The sequence below is a fragment of the Tyto alba genome, unplaced genomic scaffold (genome assembly GCF_018691265.1).
Source record: "Tyto alba isolate M040663 unplaced genomic scaffold, T.alba_DEE_v4.0 Super-Scaffold_22, whole genome shotgun sequence".
NCBI lineage: Eukaryota > Metazoa > Chordata > Aves > Strigiformes > Tytonidae > Tyto > Tyto alba.
The window spans coordinates 35,345,666-35,364,505 of record NW_024881296.1 but is presented as its reverse complement, the minus strand read 5'-3'; the positions used below and the strand labels follow the sequence as shown (position 1 = coordinate 35,364,505).

General features: G+C 41.5%; 1 protein-coding gene across 1 annotated transcript; it reads left to right on the top strand.

Moving 5' to 3' along the window:
- The first annotated feature begins 2,711 nt into the window (after window positions 1–2,711).
- On the top strand, window positions 2,712–16,577 carry SMPDL3A (sphingomyelin phosphodiesterase acid like 3A). Its single transcript, XM_032998103.2, has 8 exons — window positions 2,712–2,962; window positions 4,598–4,811; window positions 6,295–6,439; window positions 9,887–9,983; window positions 11,255–11,433; window positions 12,623–12,803; window positions 14,828–14,952; window positions 16,120–16,577. Exons 1-8 carry the CDS (start codon window positions 2,857–2,859, stop codon window positions 16,429–16,431), a joined length of 1,359 nt encoding a protein of 452 aa, XP_032853994.2. The 5' UTR covers window positions 2,712–2,856; the 3' UTR covers window positions 16,432–16,577.
- Window positions 16,578–18,840: the final 2,263 nt, after the last annotated feature.

Here is an 18,840-nt window from a genome sequence, read left to right as displayed (position 1 = left end):
GCTCCTTTTGCATTTAATCAGCTAATATTCCAGTGTTCTGGAGGGAGCTGTTGAAAGACCCTTTTTCTGAGTTAAACAGAAAAGCATATGATGCATAACACTGCAGCAGCCTCTCTGTGATGTAGAGTACCTGGGAAATGAAAAATTGCCTATACTTCAGTGGCTTTTTACTGGAGAAATCTAAAGCGCCTGTCTTTACATCTGTAGGCAGAGAACTGAAAGGCTCAATCCAGTTTCAGCTTCTCTCTTGACTGGGAACTTGTTCAGTGCATGCTAAGGTCACTATGTAGACAGCCTTTGATGTCAGGGAGCATCCTGTAGTTTTGGTTTTAATAGTTATGAGAGTTCCTAATTTGTTTTTTTGGGGGTGGGGGCTGTTTCTACTACTATACAAAAGATTGAAGTGATTTGCAGGGCAGGAGGAAAGGACCAGCATGATGAAAGGCAGGACTGGGGGAATGAACCTAAAGCACAACGTTTGTCTTTCATCAGTCTCCACAGGGGTGGGAGGAAAACAAAGGGAAAGCAGTACAAGACAAACCTGAGATTCCCCCTCTCCGAGCTGTAGTTTTATAGCTAATACGTACAGGGGCTAAGAATTTGCACTGTGAGCAATTTAAAATAAAATGCTGCTTAAAAGAGATAAATTAAGACCTGAAGAAAGTTTTCCTACAGGACCAGGGTGGGAAAAACTGCTTTATGCTTCAGATGACTAGGAAAATTGAAACAGGTTGCTGGCAGCACACAGGAGATTGCTTGGAGAGTCTGTGTTTTCTGACACACTGAGGTGGAGGTGCAGCTACCTCTGACCTGTCACGCCAAGGCAGAGCTGAGCCCTGGCTCTAGCGGGTCAGTGCTCCGGGAGTGTGCGGCTGCAGGGGGAGGTGCAGGAGGGGCATCCTGCCCAACTTCCCGAGCCCGATACTGCACCGTGCCATCCTTTGGATCTGCGATGTGTTATCACGGGAAGTGGCTTCTTGCTTCCCTGGATAGGTAGGAGAGCTCATCTCACTCATCTGGTAACAGTTCAGGTGTAACTATGGCACCTAACCAATACAAATTTTAATGTTATTCGCCTTACTTTTTCACAAAGAAGCTGCCTGAAAGGAACAGCCAAGTCTGTTTTCTCTTGTGGGCAACACTATACATCTAGAAGATAGTCCTTAATTATGAACTGTTATATTTTTATTTGGTGGATATGGATAGTTTTTAAAATCCAGGAGAAAACTTTTTTCATCAGAGAAATGAAAAGCAGAACTTGTTCCAGTGGTATGGGGAGCTGCAGTCTCTATGTTTTGGGCTGCTTCAGCTGATATAGTGCAAGTTATGTTTAAATAGCATCTTCTGTCCTGCGGTTTTATTAGCTCATTTAATTCTTAGCTTCAGTACCTAATACAGCTTTTGTCTGTCTCCCCTCCGTTGCTGCCTGTTTGCCCCCAGGTGCGTTTGCCACACTGCCCTTCCCAGCCAACCCTCCTCAGAAAAGTGGGAGCAGCTGCTTTCCTTTAGTCACTGCAGAAAACAGACTTGGGTCTCCAGTACTCGCATTCATCTTCACAAGTGATTTGTGAGGTCATGAATGAAAAAAAAAAAAAAAGTTTTTATTAAATATGAGGAAAGGAATGCAGAGATAGATTGTTAAGACTTGGTTTACAAATAAAGCCTGAAAGGTAAATATTTTACTTTACAGTCACTTTCGATCAAAGGCTACTTCTCCCTACATACATATGTTCTGTAAATCACATGGAAACCATCACGGAGCTTACTGGTGAAGCCTTTGGTTATTCTAAAGGTAAACAATATTAATGTCAAAATAAATAAGGGAGAGAAAAGTGGGTAAGTGGTGCCTGTGGCACTGCTCAGAGGAGTTGAAAAGTGAAGAAGACACTTGACATAGGGTCTTCCAGCTGCCGGTAAAATGGGTTTGCAACCCCGTGGAAAGCAGATCTGAACAGAGAGCATCTGGTCTGCTCTTAAACCTGACACCAAGTCCTCTTCCTTCACTGGAAACCTCCCCTCCTTCAGTAATAAACAGCAGCTCTGCTACCATAAAGCCTTAGCAACGGAGACTCGTATTTACAACACACCTCAGCGTTTTCCTTAAGCTGCATTAGAGGTGTGCTTCATGGCGCATTTCATCAGCTTTTTAGATTTTAAAGCACGTTAAGTAACCACGGTCCATTTTTACATGCACACTGTGAGAAACCTTCGTTCCAAAAGATGCTCGAGACTCCAGTGAGGCATCCGAGGGCTGCTCGTACAGGGCAGGGCCAGGCTGTGCCCCAGCGCTGCCGCCACGCCGCGCCGCGCCACGCCACGCAGCAGCCCTCAGGGGCGCCCCACGCCCGTCGGTAGCGCCGGCGGGGCCACGGCTGGCTCCAGGCGGGCAGGATTTCCAGCCACGGTGCCCAGGCGCGTCGGAGAGCCGTAACCCCTTGACGGGAGCCCAGGGCTCGAAGCCACGGGCCCTCCGGGCGCCGCAGGCCACCGGCCGAGCGGGGAAGGGGCTCCCGCCTTCCCGCCCCACCTCAAACCCGCTGGTGCCGCGAATTTAGCCCTGCCCGCGGCCGGGCTGGCTCTTCGGAGGTCCTCAGCGCCGAGCCGGGGTGGGGGTCACCTCCCGAAGGTCACCCCGATCCGCGGCGGCAGCCGGGGGGGGGGGGGCCCGGCCAGGGGCGGCTTGTGGGGCTCCCGGTCGTGCGGGCGGGGCGCGGTGGCGGCTTCCGGCAGCCCCGGGCAGGCAGCGAAGGGCCCCGGCTTGCACAAGCCGCCTGGGGGTTGGCCCCTTTCCTCCGAGCCGGGGCGGTCAGAGGAGCTAGCCGTCGGCGGTGCAGGGCGTTCCCGGCACGGCCAGACATGGAGGCGCGGGGGGGACGCGCCGCCCGCTTGGCCCTCGGGCTGGCGTTGCTCTGCTCCGCGCTGGAGGCGGCGCCGGCCGGCCCGCGGCCGCGCTCCGCTGTGGGTGAGTCCGCCGGCGGGCCGAGGCCGCCCGTGGAGCCCGGGGGAGAGGCGGGTGAGGGGCGGCCCGGCCCGGGGAGAGGCGGGTGAGGGGCGGCCCGGCCCGGCCCGGCCCGGGCAGAGGCGGGTGAGGGGCGGCCCGGCCCGGGCAGAGGCGGGTGAGGGGCGGCCCGGCGCGGGGCCGCAGCCTCCCGCCGCCGCGCTGTCCCGGCTGAGGGAGCCCCGGCCGGAGGCCGTACGGGCTCCCCGCCTGCGCCTCCCTTTTGGCACTGTTGCCCGCACACAGGCTGCTGCGGTGCTGTTCGCTGACTTCAGCTTCGCGGGGCTTTTAGAGAAGTAAACGCATCGCTGTTTAAGGGGGGGGGGGGGGGGGGGGGGGGGGGTGGACGTTAAACGGGGTTTGTATTTAGCCAGCCGGGGTGGCTGGTGCTGCGGGTGGGTAAGGTGAGCCCTGCCCTGCCTTGCCTTTGGCGCGCTGTCCCCAGGCGTGCACGGCAAACATTAGATTTGGTGTCTGTGCTGGCAGCAAACACACACACACACGCTCCGTCCGGCGTGATCCACGGTGCGGTAGCGTGTGCAGGTGCGTGGTCTGGAAGGGTTTCCACAGGGTTTTCGTTCCCTGTGACTCAGACAGGCCTCGGACCAGACGCGCAGCAGTGTCCCGGCGTTTCTCTTGTCTGGTGGTAGGAGTCACAGTTCTGCAGATTTTTAAGATCTCTGCTGGTCTTTGCTTCCTGAAATACAACTCCATGGGGTCCAGTTGCATGGTGCCTGCTTTTCCACGGAGTGAGCATATGACCTTGGGAACAATCAATTTATATCTGTCCTGGTTTCACGACCGCTACCCCAGATACACACCAGTGCCTTTCCCAAGTGCTTTGACAGAAAGAAATTACTCTCGTTTTACATTAAACTTGAAGGCAGGTAGTCTAATGCAAGCTCAATTCATCTTGTTCGCTATATTGCTATACTTCTCAGCTCCTTTATCTGTGCAGTCCCTAAGTAGCAGTGGCTGAGAATGTGTCAGCCTGGAAAAAAGTGAGTAGGTAAGGCTGACACACACCTCCCTGGTGAGAAGCCCAGTCTATTTGCTGCTGCAGCTGCCAGGGAGAAGGAGAGCTTTGAAATTTTTTCACACAGGCTGTTTCTCACCTTTCTAGACTGTGATTTTTTTTTTTTTTTTTTTTTTTCTAGTAGCTTCCAGCCAGGGAAAGTCTGGAAAAATAATTAAAATGCAACTCCCTCTCCTTTCAGGTGGAGTGGTGAAGTCCTTCTATTGCCTTCTCTATTGTCCAGTTTCCAGATTGCTATTAATGAAAAGGAGCTGATTTTCCAGTCCCGACCAAACTCTTTTTTTTTTTTTTTTTTTTTTTTTCTGCTGAGTAGTTTAAACGTATGCCTCTACTTCTGTTTTCAGTTTTTCTAAGCAGGCCATGTGAAGGGCTCTTGTCAGGAACACCAAACTCTCCCACACTTATCACACTGGCTAATCAACAGTTTGTTAAATTTATTCCCCTTTTCAAAACTTGAAAGAGGAATAGCAGTAGACAAACTGGAGAAAACTTGGCAATACCCATGTATATCCAGTTCAAATGCAAATAATGCATTTTCTTTAATCTTTGTTTTCTGAAAACAGGGCAGTTCTGGCATGTATCTGACCTACATTTAGATCCGACTTATCACATTACCGCTGATCGCACCAAAGTTTGTTCTTCTTCCAAAGGAGCCAATGCCTCCAACCCCGGCCCTTTTGGAGACTTTTTATGTGATTCTCCATATCAACTTATTTTGTCAGCATTTGCATTCATGAAGGATTCAAAACAGCAGGTTTCATTCATGATTTGGACTGGGTAAGTGTTCAAGTCACTCTGCAGTTAAAGCTTTTAGCAGCTGGATAGCCATATAGTGCAGTAATTCACAAGTTTATATTTGCACCAACAGATCTGAGTTTAGTATATCACAAATGTTACTTTTAAATTGTCCCTTTAGTTGTCCGAGCAGCTAGTAAGTGGAAGACAGAGTGAGAATATAAGGCCTCAGGAACAGATTTCGATCTCTAATAATTTCTAGATATTGTTGGGCTGTTCATTGGGACATTTACCACATGACTCTATTAGTGTAAGTTAATAGAAATGGTGTGGAGAGGGTGGGAAGTGGAAAAAGCAAAAAGAAGGGCCAGAGGAATAACTTATTATGGGAGGTATTAGATTTTGTGGGTCTTAAGATCATTAAAGTGCATTCCTTTTTAGAAGATACCCTTTAACTATATTTTATTTGGTTCTGTAGGAGGTAACTAGAATTAAGCAATACCAAAACTTGTGGTTTTGTTTATTTTTTAAAGTGTATGAAGTTACCATTCAGGTTTGATGCCTGTATGAATTCTAGAGCAGGGGCTAGCAGGGAGAGGATAACAGTGCCACAGATGCTGTTTCTCTCTTTTTTACTATCACTCATAGCTGCATGTGCTTCTAAAGTGTGGTCTCACAATCCTTCGTTGCAGTATTTTGGATGTGTGCGGTCGGTTCCCTGTTGAGCAAAACGTTTACCTCCTCTCTGCTGATCTTCCTTATTAGAAAATGGGCATAATACTACTCTCTTTCTCTCACAGGTGTTATCTGTGAGGCTATGTGTGCCTTAGCAGTGGGACTGGAGAAAGAAGTGTGAAAGGGAGACATATGGGTAGCTCAATAGTACCATGCCCTGTTACTTTCTAGGTATTCATAAAAGAAAGCATTCATTTACCCTTGGGCCATAGCAACATTTTCTATTCTACCATCGCATAATTTTTTATGGTATACATCAGTGGATAATTCATCAAAGAGATTAGTGTCTTTGAGTTTTTGGGAAGCTAGGTTTTTTTTATCAACGATGGGGTCTTTTCTGCTGGAAAGGTTATATATGTTATGTCGCTTAATTTTGCTGGGGGAAGGGTGTTAAGAAACATGAATATGTAAAGACAAGTGATTCATTTATTTCACTTGCCTTCTTGTACTTCATTTTCAACAGGATGTTGTTAAAAGGGGAAAAATAAAAGTTACAAGGTTGTGCAAATGATGGAAGATATATAACCCAAACTGCACAACAGCTCAAAATGATGGAGTTGAATTAATTTAATTTCTACGTAATCTTACTTATGATGAATGTGAGTCATAGGATAAACATTAGTCTACTTGTTTGGGTTTTTTTTAAATAAAAGCCTTTCAGACAATTCTATTATTTTAATTAGAGTCTGTCATAGTATTACATGCTACAATGTAGATGTGTTTTCAGAATTTTTTGCCTTTCCTTATGTTGCTAATAAGCCTTTGTTAATAAAGCCTTTTCCTTTTTCAGAGACAGCCCACCTCACGTTCCTGTAAGAGAACTCTCCACAAAGCTGGTCATTAGCATCATTGGCAATATGAGTTCTACAATTCGTAATTTCTTTCCAGATCTTCAGGTTTTCCCAGCCTTGGGCAATCATGACTACTGGCCACAGGTAAAACAAGTTAGAAATTTGTTTATGTATGATATTGAGTGTGTTCCTAACCCCTCAGAAAGCAGGTATGAAAAATAAAAGTTAATTCTGTGTAACTATTATTCTGGAACCAACAATCTACAATTCTCCGATTAGCATGTAAAATTATAAATAGTTGCAGTCAATAGCAGATAGTACATCTCTATCTCTGTTAAGTTAGCCAAGCAAACATTGATGCCAGTAAAAATCTGTCTGAGGTCATACAAATTTACTGTTATTTGTTCCCCGTGGCTTTGAACCACCAGGTGTCATCATAGTTGATACATGTTTTTTTCTTGCTGTGTAAGTCATGCATGTGTGTACAATAACTTAATCTAACAGAAATGACGTCTTAATGGATCTGTGAGCCCATGGTAAGATTCAAGGCCTACTGGAAATCATTCTGCAGACACCACTTGATTTTTTTTTTCTTTTTTTTTTATCAGACTAATGGCAAAATTTTTGTAGTGTTCCCATAGTTTTGCCACTATTATTAAAGATAGGTCTTTTTTTCTTTCCTTAGTGGACACTTAGAAATATTCACATTGATGATTTACTGGATTGCAGCTGAGGACAGTGCTCTTTTATTTTCTGGCGGGCTGGGTGAGCCGAGGACGCAGGCCAAGGAGGAAGAACGCAGCCGACTCAGTATGAGTGATAAAGCATGCTTCAATTTATTGATTTTCATTACAGCCTTTTATAATCCTTCTGCTTAATTATGCCTACTAGTCAATCATTGATTGGATAAAATACAAGCAAGCCATGCCAGGGCTTGTTGGCCCAAGCCCTGGGAAAGACCCAGATAAGTTAGTTTAGGAGAAACAAAGAATGCTCATTTCTCCATCCTCCCCTGATTAAAGAAGAACAAGGAATGCTTCCCAACCTTGACGAGATAGAGAATGTTTCATCTCAAAACCTTAGTCAGTACTTTCCCACGGGATTCACTCTTGCTGTTGTTCACTCTTGCTGACTGAGGCCTACTCATGCTAACTTAAAAGAGACTCTCGTCGCAAAGAGGATCTCTAGATCAATGTCCCTTTTCCCTTAGCCATTCTCCAACATTTTCAGTGTTCTGCGAATATTGTTCTTGGCATAGCTCAAAAGTAAACAGTTGCTTCATGTGTCCTTTAAAGAGTATTGCTTGTTGATCTGGCAGCACACAGGACTGAGAAGCAAACTCTGTCATTGGATCTGAGGGGATTGGAAGGGATGTGGAGCAGGTCAGCTAAAATACTTTGTTTGAAATGCCTAATGGGAATTCAGTAACACCCTTTCACATCCCCAGAGACCTTTAGCCTAGCTGTGTTATTCATTAGGCCTATCAGGGTATATCTTGGTGTAGTAGGTGACTGTATCATTGCTGGAGTTAGTGATTCCCAAATCAGGGAGTAACAGAGGTGCTCAGAGAGGGGAAAGGGAAATGTGAGAGACAAAATAAGAGCTAAACGTGTTTTGGAAATTGAAGTGCACAAACCGAGCTGGGACCAGTCTCTTATGGTCTTACTTGGTAGTATAGCTTCAGCTTGTCATATGCACTGACAGGGAACCAGGTTGGTTCACCAGAAACCACTGGTAAAGTATTGTGGTAAATAACACCTTAACTGAAGCCTCACTCAGTCTTTTGTTTTCATTTTGTTTTCTTTTTTAAAGTCTTAGCAGAGAATAGTTGTCATTCAGCAGTCTCCTTTGATATAGAAGAAAAAAACTGTATACAGTAACCTTGTAGACAAAGAATGTAGTGACTTTTCCAACAGATACGAGTTTTATGTGTGAAATTAAATATGTTGAAAAAAGACGGTCAGGAGGGGCAGATGGGCAGCAAATAGTATTTCGAAGCAGGCTGCTGATTGGAATAACTGTTGTAGTTCTCTCTGCACAAAACCACACAGGAGTGTTTCTGTGATACTTTGCTTTGAAATGGCAGGCTTCACTAGTGCACAGAACTGACATACTTTTCTGTTACTGCTCGAAAAAGACCATGGGATCAGAAATTCCCCACTATGGGGTCATTTCAGGTTGCTGGATTATCGTTTTTTTTTTTTTTTTTTTCCTTTTCCTGTTGATGACATTTCTGGTTTTCATGGGGACATGCTTGGCAAATGTCCCATAGACTGGGAAGCTATGTGGAGCAAGCTGCACACTGTAGGCTGTTCCAGAGCAAGTGTGAAAGCTGCGTGCTCACCGTGCACCGAAGAATTTTATTGCTCGCTACTGAGTTCTGACCTGTCTGTCTTAACAATTTAATGGTCTTGAGTGATTTTTCTCGCAGAGCCTATTAAAAATGCCACTCAGATTAATCAGGCATTGGGGTACCTTTCAGATCACATATGGTGACCTTGGTCTTTCTGCATGGTCTTACTTGTTTCACATCCTTGCCCCTGCTTAAAACAAGTTCCCAAACTGCTGTCTAGTCCACAAGTTCACAGAGCACTGACTTGCTTGGGTCCAAAACACCTTCAGTCCATAACGTGGCCTCTTATCTGAGATCGGGTTTTGCTGTGTCTGTTAGTGACTGTTAGCTCTGGCTGAACTGGCTCAAAGCTTTCTTAATAACTGGTATCTGTGCACTGCAAGCAACAAATGTCTGAACAGACTTCTGATTGCGCTACGCCTCTACAGAGACTTAGTGCCTAAGCCTCTAATAACGTAGGTTTAGTTTCAGAGATCTTAGAAAGGTCAAATTTTATGTTTAAGACAACATGCACTGTAATACTGTTCCTATTTTTCAACCTCTATTTTATTCTTCTAGCACTAAGAATCCAAGCAGATATTTTAGGAAAGGCAAGGACAGGCTGGGATCTTGCCGTCAGGGTTAGATGGGAGCGTGGCTCTTATCAGGCTGTGGCTGAGACTGAATAGTGCTACAGTCCTAATTGGAGCCTGTGGGAGAAAACATTGACAAAACTTTTCTTTTACATTTTAAATGCTTTGTTACTAGAACTACAGGATATCGTGGAAATAATTGTGAATTTCACTGGAATGTTTCTGAAGGCCACAGTGGAGTTTTGTGGAGCTGCTGTGAACCCCAAGTTGCTTGAAAAATTCACCTGCTATAAAAGAAGATCATCTTCAAGCTTTTCCTCCAAGAGACTTTATTTTCAGACTTTGAATATTTTCATATATTTTCATATATTTCTTAATTTTGCAGAATGTATGGTTTTCTACTCTGCTGTGCTCCTAAGGCTTGAAATATTTCTGGCATTAGTTTATCAGTGTGTTAACAAGGCCATGCAATCAGTTCTAAGTTCAGGCATTTGAACCTGATCAGCAATACTGGATGTTCAGAAGTCTTTTTTCCTTTCTTGAGTTCCTCCTGGTGATGACTGGATACACTTACGTGTTATGCAAGAGGGCAGGTGGATAATTCAATTATTTTTTTTGTCTGTGTGTATGAAGGTTAAGACTTAGGCAGGTTCTGCTCTCTCACAGGATCAGCTTCCTGTAACTACCAGTGAAGTTTACAATGCTGTAGCAGATTTCTGGAAACCTTGGCTAACTGATGAAGCAATCAATACCTTCAGAAAAGGTAAAATATGACAGTAATGCATTGTAAAGCTAGGGCTTAGAGAGATAATGTTTCTATAGATTTGTCCCATTTGTTTAGCTAAGTCTTGTAGGATGAATCAGCACAATGGATTATCTGTAATGCTTCTCCTGGAAGAAATTACTTGTGGTTTTGAATAGCAATGCTTATATTCGGGGTATATTTATTCTCTTCTGATGCAGTAATTATTGGATTTTATAGCATGTACAGTATTACTGACTTTGTATCGATGCATGTGAAATACTGCCTTCAAGATTTCATGATACTTTTTAGATAAAGGTGTATGATGCACAAGAAGATTTGAATGTTTGAAAACAAAAATGGATGAAATATTGTTTCTGTTTTGACACTATATGTATTTCAGAGCATATTGAATAGGCACATATTTGTTCAAGTTATGATAGCACATAGTCTTGATGATAGTACTGTTAATTGCATATTTGCGTCCAGTTTACTAAACTGTGAGAATACATATATCCTAATTATGATTTTTCTTTTTAGCAAAGGACTGAAAAGTTCAACCCAATTTCCAATCCACTCAAACATTAGGGATTTGAAAGTTTAATTTGTGTTTTTGTGTCCTGAATGAGAAGGAACTTTGGGTAAGAGTGGAAGTAGGAACTCAAATAGGAAAAATAAAGCTCAAAGGGGCAGACCTTAAGTGAAGGTATATTGTTATAACTCTGATCCCATGGCTCCACTGAACTCCATGAACTATGAAATTACACCCACTGAAGAAGCTCTGAATGCCATGGAGCATTTTAGAAGCTTGGATTGAAAAAATGCAATCTTTAGTTTTCATCACATTCCAGTATGAAGTTAAATGATTTTTGAAGTATGAGGCTACTAAACTCAGTCAGTTCTTCATGGAGGAACCTATATGTCTGCAGTATTTCAAGAAACATGGACTTTTTAACAATCACTGCATCTCTTGGTGTGGTAGAAATGGTACAGGGCACTTCTTGTGTGTCAGCTGGATAATTGCATCTGAAAACTGTCAAATAAGCATAAAGGCAATTACAGGCAAGAATTCATAAAAAATTCAGTGTCAACTTCTCCTACTAAAATGTTGCTGAAAACAGATTCTTGAGATGTTCTGTTGTGATAAGGTGATGCACGGCTTGAATAAACATGCCATATTCTGTTTTATTAGAAATAGTAAGGTTGAGTATTTTGTCAGTGCTGTACTTTTATTCTAAAGTTGTGCTTTGAGGCCTTTAATTTTTCAGATGATGTTGATGTTGTTTTCACAGGTGGCTTCTACACACAGCTGTTTGAATCCAGTGATAGCTCTCAACCACTCAGGATAATCAGTCTGAACACAAATTTATATTACAGCCCCAACAGTGTAACTGTCAATATCACTGACCCAGCCAACCAGTTTGCCTGGCTGGAGGGAATACTAGAAACCTCTTCACAAAAGAAGGAAAAGGTAGGAGCTGTGAACAGATCCCATCAGCATTATTTGTTTAAACTTTGGAAAAAAAGAAAAAAAGTAGTAAGAAGTAGAGACAATGAAAATATAAACATGATTCTAGAAGAATAATAACGCTGCCAAAGATACTGCAAAATCAGAATTTCATTTTCTAAATAATTCTTCCTTCAATATGCATATTATACTACAGCATTTAATAAAATAGTTGAATGCAGCTTGTCAAATTATACAGTAAAATACCTTTCCTGCTATGTAAGATACTGTAGAAGCCAGGATGAAAATACTTAATACTTTCACTTTTGTTTCTGACTCTTTATTCATAGCCTTTAATTTCAGAATGTGCACCCCTGGTCTGAGACTAAAGCTAGCATATTTAATTTACATTTTTATGGAATTGCAAGTATCAAAAATAGAAATTAGAAAGGAGTTTGTCAACCTCAAAACTTAGCCAAGCTGCAGCAATGGCTATGATTTGAGTGTTATAATAAATTGTCTTATGATACCCAAGTTTGGAAGTGAGGTTATAAATTGGTCGTTCGTGTTTCGTTGATTGGTGTGGGGATTGGATCACCATCTGACCAGAGAAAGTGTTTCATTTGAAACATGTTTACATTTTGCTACAGTGTTGTAATTTTACAAATACTATGTTAACAGTCAGGAGAAAGGGGAGATTTCCCTTCCTCATAAAACCCTGGAGAGTATTAGTTGGTGTGTGCAGTTGGAGCCAAGTCTGAACCTCAGACAGAGGGGTTTTAACAAGTTCTTCCATGTTTCTGGTGACTCTCTGACCATGCAGGCTCTGTAATATTCTAACATACGTTTTTATTATGATGCCCTTGAGATGCCAAATCATAAGTCTCGCCCTAGTAACTTATTTTTCATTTGAAATAATTGATCAAATTTTCCTTTGGCCTAAAATCACACATAGATTTATTGGAACTTTTTTTCCCAAGAATATACTGAATTCATTAAAAAAAAAATATATATATTTATTTTTCTCATTGTGAATTTAAACATTCTTACTCTTTGTATTTCGTATAACAAAACTGTTGTAATTTACAGCCTTCAGAGTATCATTTCTAAGACAATATTATTATGAAATTGTGGTAACCATTTCTAAGTTATAGCTAAAAATGTAAGTTTCAAATTAAGGTGCTAATTGTGCTTTCTGTATCTGATTCCTTAGGTATATATAATAGGACATGTACCAATAGGATACTTGCCATATGCAAGGAATACTACAGCTATCAGGGAGTATTACAATGAGAGACTGGTAAAGATTTTTCGCAGATACAGTAGTGTTATTGCGGGGCAGTTTTTTGGACATACACATAGAGATAGTGTCATGGTCCTCCTGGATGAAGAAGGTAATGATGCTTGTTGAATCATTCATCTTTTTTTTCTTGATTAAAAGCAAAATAATGCTTTCTTGCATGTTCTTTCTGGCCAGCCTCTGTTCTAAATAATTGAAAAAGTAAGTTGGGATATAGTGCTATTTATCTGCAAGGCTTCAAGCTCACACACTCCCCATTTTTTTTCCAGAGAACCTTGCAAGGCAGACTGTCTTTTTCTGTTGAAGTCAGAAGAGACTCCCCAAGCTTCCTTTTTCTTTTTTTTTTTTTTTTTTTTTTTTTTTTTTTTGTTGTTTTTAATGAATGCTTGTGCCTAGACAAGAATTTCTAGTCTTTCCTCTCTGCTTTCTCAGTGACATGGGCAAATTATACTAGCCAGTTGCTATTGTGTAATGTGTCAAAGGGAATGTTCTCAGGCCAACTAGACATGCTCTATGTTCTTGTGTTTCCTGCATCATTACTGTGCCTCTCTGCTGAGTTCCCTGCTGCTTTGAAGTTAATTAAGATAAGGGTAAGCAGGAGGCAGAGGAAAGAAAGTTGCTGCCTGTTGCATCTCTTAGATCAGCTAATTTCCCTTCAGGAAATGCACCCAGGTTTAAAAATGTTTATTGCTTTGAAATCCCTCAGTTTTAAGCATGGGCATGGCCGTATGGTGCACTCTGACATCTCTAACAGAAGATCTCTAAGAAGTAACTGGTTAAATATTTGTGTTTGCACCACAGAACAGTGAGAGATTGCTCTGGCTTTTGTAAAATACCCAAATATTAATTGACTCTTTATCTGTGTTTTATATGAACTCTTAAAAGTGATGTCCAAAATACTGACTGGGGTAACAATGTTCTAAATCATTTACCTTTTTACATGGCACTATCATGGACTTAATCTCCAGTAAAAAGGAATCTAGCCCCAGTGAAAATACTTGCTTTTTTATATATACATATTATTTTTTTAATGGTATTCAAGACAGTCTTATACCTATGTATTTTTGTACCTTGTCCCATTTGTGCATGAAATCATCACCTCTACTGCAAATTTCATTAAGGACAGACTGATCTTGGTGCCTTGTCATTACAGTTTGCATGTGCAAGTATCTGCTTCCAAATTATTTTAATAATTTTGCATCTTTTGACAAAATTTAAACAGTGAAATTACATGTGGCTAAATACAGTTTGTGTTTATCTGTACAGTTTTAGGCTGTCTTCTCTTCATGCTATTTTACCCTTGACAAAATTCCAGAATTTGAAATTCAAGATAATCTGAGAATTCAAGTTAACTGTAATGTAACCAACATTGTAAATGTAATGTAACCAACATCCGTGTCCCGAGATACAGAGCTCAGCTGTATCTTCTCCAGACAAATCTACTGATTTCCAAGCTTTGAAAGCTTCTGCTTGTAGCTGGAGACTTGTGATTTCACTGCTGTGATGTTGTCGGAGAAAATAATAGTTAGGGCTTCTTTTTTTGTTCCACAGAGAACCTTTTAATATACTTACCTATATTTTCTAATTAAAACCCGTGTATATCCTCACGTTTCAGTTGCTGTAAAGACTGGCGTTCACATGCTAGGTGCTGGGCTAGTTTAGATGAGTGAAGTCAGGGTCAAGAGAGGATACCCTTCTGTTTCTAATAACATCACAGATACATAAAACAAAAAATATATAAAGCAACATATAAAATATAGCATGGAGACAGCAACTAAAAGTTTTGAATATTTCTTCAGTAGAAATGTGCAAAATACAGAGACCTTATGTGTAAGCAAGGCCGTTTTGCACAGGTAGTTGAATTGGTGGGAAGCCTTTAGTATAGACAAACTTAACTGGTGCACAGTGGAATGTGTACTGTGTTATTTTACCCAGATTTTAGTCTAGCCAGTGAAAGTATAAGAGGAGTTCACAGTGATCTAACTAATGCAGGGAAAAAAAATGCTAGTGTACCTAAGCCAGTAACTGTGGTTCTTGCTGTGCTGGCTCTCCACAAAAGCATTTGTTTGAGAAAAAAATTGAAAGGAAACTTTTTCTTCACCTTCCTTCTTCCTGCAGAAAAGCCAGTAAATTCCTTGTTTGTGGCACCTGCTGTAACCCCAGTGAAGAATGTATGGCAAATGGAGTCCAATAACCCTGGCGTCAGATTGTATCAATATGATCTTCTTGATTTTAGCTTGTTGGTAGGTAAAGATTTTAAAGTATTAAGACTTCAAATATAGTGTCATTAAAACTTACAGGGAGATGTCAGCCTTTGGAGTATTATGGCTGTTGGTGGAACTTTGGTGCTTACTCTTATTTTTCTTCCTGGGTAAAGGAAATCTGGAAGAGGAGTTGGTCAGTCTTTCTGTGCCTGCAGGACTGCCCAGTACTTTCTGTTCTCTATGGAATATCCTTATGATGCAGAATCAAAGACAGTCAGAAATTTTCTGGGCAGAATCCTAAAAGTATTTGCAGGCAGCTCTGCGAAGGTGAAGAAGGTCCATCTAAATCCTGGGCTTGTTTACATATCAGTGTTTTTTTGCTAGTGATAGCCCAAGCTTTGGGGTGCAGTCTGGGAAATGCTTCTAAAGGGTGTAGAAGAGCAGATGAAGAAAAGGACTTTTAACCATGTGATGTCTTTTTTAATCATATACCTTCCTATATAGAATTTGTACTTTTTAAAGGAAATTACAGATAAATTTAGAAGGAAAAAAAGTAGAATACTTCTATTCTTTAGTCTCGTGATATTTGGAGATAAAGTGAATCCTGTACAATTATTTTGGCTCTGAATGGCTCGGATATTCTTTCTGTAATTCAGGGTAAAATCTTGACCTTGCTGAGTTCCGTGACGATGCATCCTGCAGCTTGACTGGGACTGGGGTTTCTCTCTGGAAACCTATGTTAATATAGGCTGCTCCTTTCTTGTGCAGTTTTCACTCCTGCATCTCCATCTCTCCCATTCTCTTAAATTCTCCTTCGGCCTTCTTTTTCTGTCCATTCTGCCCCTCAAGCAGTGCCTGCAGAAAAGAAGCTTCTGGATCTCGCCTTTCTGCCTCTTTCCCAAAGCGGACATGAACATAGTGGAATTTGGTTTGGACAGGAAAGACCTCTAACATTGCCACTGCTGCCTTTTGTTGCTCCTTCTGATTCTTCTCCCCCTCCCCCCCTATTACTGCACTGCAAGCACCAGCTTTGGGTGTAAGCCCAGCTCTTGGGGTGGGACGTGACCTTCTACTCAGTTGTGAATAATGAGGAGTGACAGCTTCCTAATCAATATATCACTCTAGACAATTAATGAAGCAGGGAAGAAAGCAATACAGCCATGCCTATTTTTTCTTCCTTTCTTTTTTTTTTTTTTTTAACTGTAGGATCTTTGGCAGTTTTACTTGGACCTCAGAGACGCCAACAAGAAAAATGAATCGAACTGGAAATTAGAATACATCCTGACTAAAACTTATGGCATTGAAGACTTGAAGCCAGAAAGCCTATATGAAATGGTCAAGCAGTTGTCTGTGCCACACAGCACACTGTTTGAGCAGTACTACAGTAACTTCATTGTGAGTTACGACAAAACCATTGTCTGTGAAGAGGGGTGCAAGATCTGCCAAATATGTGCAATCCAATATTTAGATTACTCCTCATACACAGATTGTATCAATCGGGAAGCAACATGGAGATAAAGTCTCTGTGCAATTTGTGCTGATATTGATTTTAGACTGTGATTTAAAGAACCTGCTCGTCCCTTCACTCAAGCACTGACATGCAGACAGGGAGCCTGTGGGATGCCCCTGAATTTCAGGGGAACAATAAATTTTCCTAGATCTTTCTTCTTGTAAATGTGTTTTCATTCCACATCTAAGTAAAAATTTACTGACTATGGAATAGTGGCCAGACACTTTGCTCCTGTTTCAAGTTTCCTGTAACCTATGTAACAGGCGTACCAGTAGGTGGGAATAGAAGTTACTCACTCAGTTCTTTGGAAATCCAAGGCTCTTTTCTCAGGGTGTGTAAATGTAGGCAATGCCATTTCAGGCATGGGATTTGTATGGGGGCAGGTTTCAACCATCTGCTGTCACAATTTGCAAACTGAAATCTGCAAAACCCGCATTTGCTGAGACTGGAGTGCAGTTATGTTGTTGATGCAATGCCAGTATTAGGTATCTCCCTGTGCCAAGTTTCTTTTTCCTTCTTAACCCCTTATACCCGCCTCTGTTTAAGGGCATATTCTAATGACAGCGTGCAAGTGACTTAATGGAACATAAACCTCCATCCTGTAAATACTTAAAATGTATTTTTTCAGAACGTGTGTGTTTGCCCAGCATGAAGTGCTTTTTGCTTATGCTAGAGCTATGTACGTTGGTCCTGCTATCAAGCAGTCTTCTGGTATGAGATTTTGTGGCAGACCATAACTCAGGTTTAAATTGATGAACATCACTAATTGGACATAGCGTATACATTCTCTGTGCAGCACAGGTAAACATGCACTTGTGGTGTTTCTCAGGTTTCTTTTTTCATAGAGCAGTCTAGTACTTAATGTGGAGGTTGTTTCACATGTGTGAATTTACAATTGCACAGACCAATTCTTTCTCTCTTGTGATTAAATGTGTGCACAAGGTGATAATACTAAGGCGGCTGTTTATCTAGTGTGTATAATCAAGAAGGACCTTTACCCATTTTTCTGTCACATCAAGAGCAATACTTTTGGAACCTTTGGTCAATATAATACCATACAGACCCTACTCTAAATAATATTATTCCAGAATAAATTGAGCTGTAGAAATGGTTATGAGAGAAATCCAATTGCTAACTATATGTTTTCATGAGATTAAAGCCTTTACTGTAGCTGTTGAGGAACTTTCTCATTTTGTTTCCATTCAAGCTTGAAATATTTAGCAGGATATTTCCGGACAAATTTTCTGAATCTAGTATTCGCAACTGTAGACGCAGATACCTTAGATTTGTCATGCATCAATCATCCACAGAGGAAATGGTTTGGTTTGTTAAATTTGCATTCAGAAACAAATCTTCCAGTGGCACTAAAGTGTAGAAATGCCATTAATAATGCACAGTAGGCAGTCTTGTATTTTAGATTCTGAGCTTGGAGACAGTATGGCGGGCATGTGAACTCTTTAGAGCTATCTGCTCTGGCTGATCTTGAATGTATCCACATACGTAAATAACCTAAATTAATATGGGTTCTGTACAGACTGTACAGAGGAAGTACCAGAAAGTTTCAGTGCTAAAAGCTGATGATTCTCTTTGTGTTGGATGTGGTTCTTGGTGGCATTTCTCATGGGTTTGTTAATTAAAAAATGCCTGTGTTACCAGTATCTGCTCTCCATGGGCAAGCAAGCAAAGTTGTGGGTGGATAGCATAAGGGCAATTGCAGCTGATAGGATAGCTGAGCTTCCTTCAATTTGCCAGATGGGTTTTGTTTAATTCAGCCTTGTGCTTTGAACAACTGTCTCTTTTCTCACACTGGCCTGTTTCTGTGAGTTCTGCGACTTCTGCTTAAGCTTAATACCTACAAGACATCTTGGAAACACTATAAAAATTATCTAGTTACATTCTTCCATTAAGGACTTCTTTATTGCTGAATTTTAGGGAGAGCTGAACCACGTGGCAGATTAGTAGCTACAGAACTCTAGGAAGAGTGATATCCTGCTGGTAGGTTGTTGGGCATCTTGCTTCCTGGATTTCTTTTTTGTATGTGTATCAGTAGATGTTACTTAGTGAGCATGAACAAATAAATGCCTACAAATGTTTAAATAGCAAGCTGTGATCCAGACATACTTTTTAAAAATCTGGACTTCAATTGAAACCAGGAATTGGATGGCATCAGCCAAAGAGGTTGCTTTTGTTTCAGCCAGAGGAATATATTCACCAGTGTTACATTTAGCCAGGGTATCTCTTCCAAGGTAAACCCTGTTGTGCAGGCTAGCGTTCTCTGCTTCTCCTGTAGGTAACTATACTCATGCAAGTGCCAGCGTAACTGGCCAAGAAAGATCCAGGAATATGTTTGCATCATCTTGCAACTCAGACATAAATGAAGGAGAGAGCTTCTGGGAATGTTACTGTGAAAAAAAAAC

Bases quoted from the DNA above. Each gene is read 5' to 3' on its own strand.
- SMPDL3A (XM_032998103.2), top strand. From the start codon at position 2,857: ATGGAGGCGCGGGGGGGACGCGCCGCCCGCTTGGCCCTCGGGCTGGCG. The intron at 2,963-4,597 runs GTGAGTCCGCCG...TTCTGAAAACAG, and splicing joins GCGGCCGCGCTCCGCTGTGG to GGCAGTTCTGGCATGTATCT. The intron at 9,984-11,254 runs GTAAAATATGAC...TTGTTTTCACAG, and splicing joins AATCAATACCTTCAGAAAAG to GTGGCTTCTACACACAGCTG.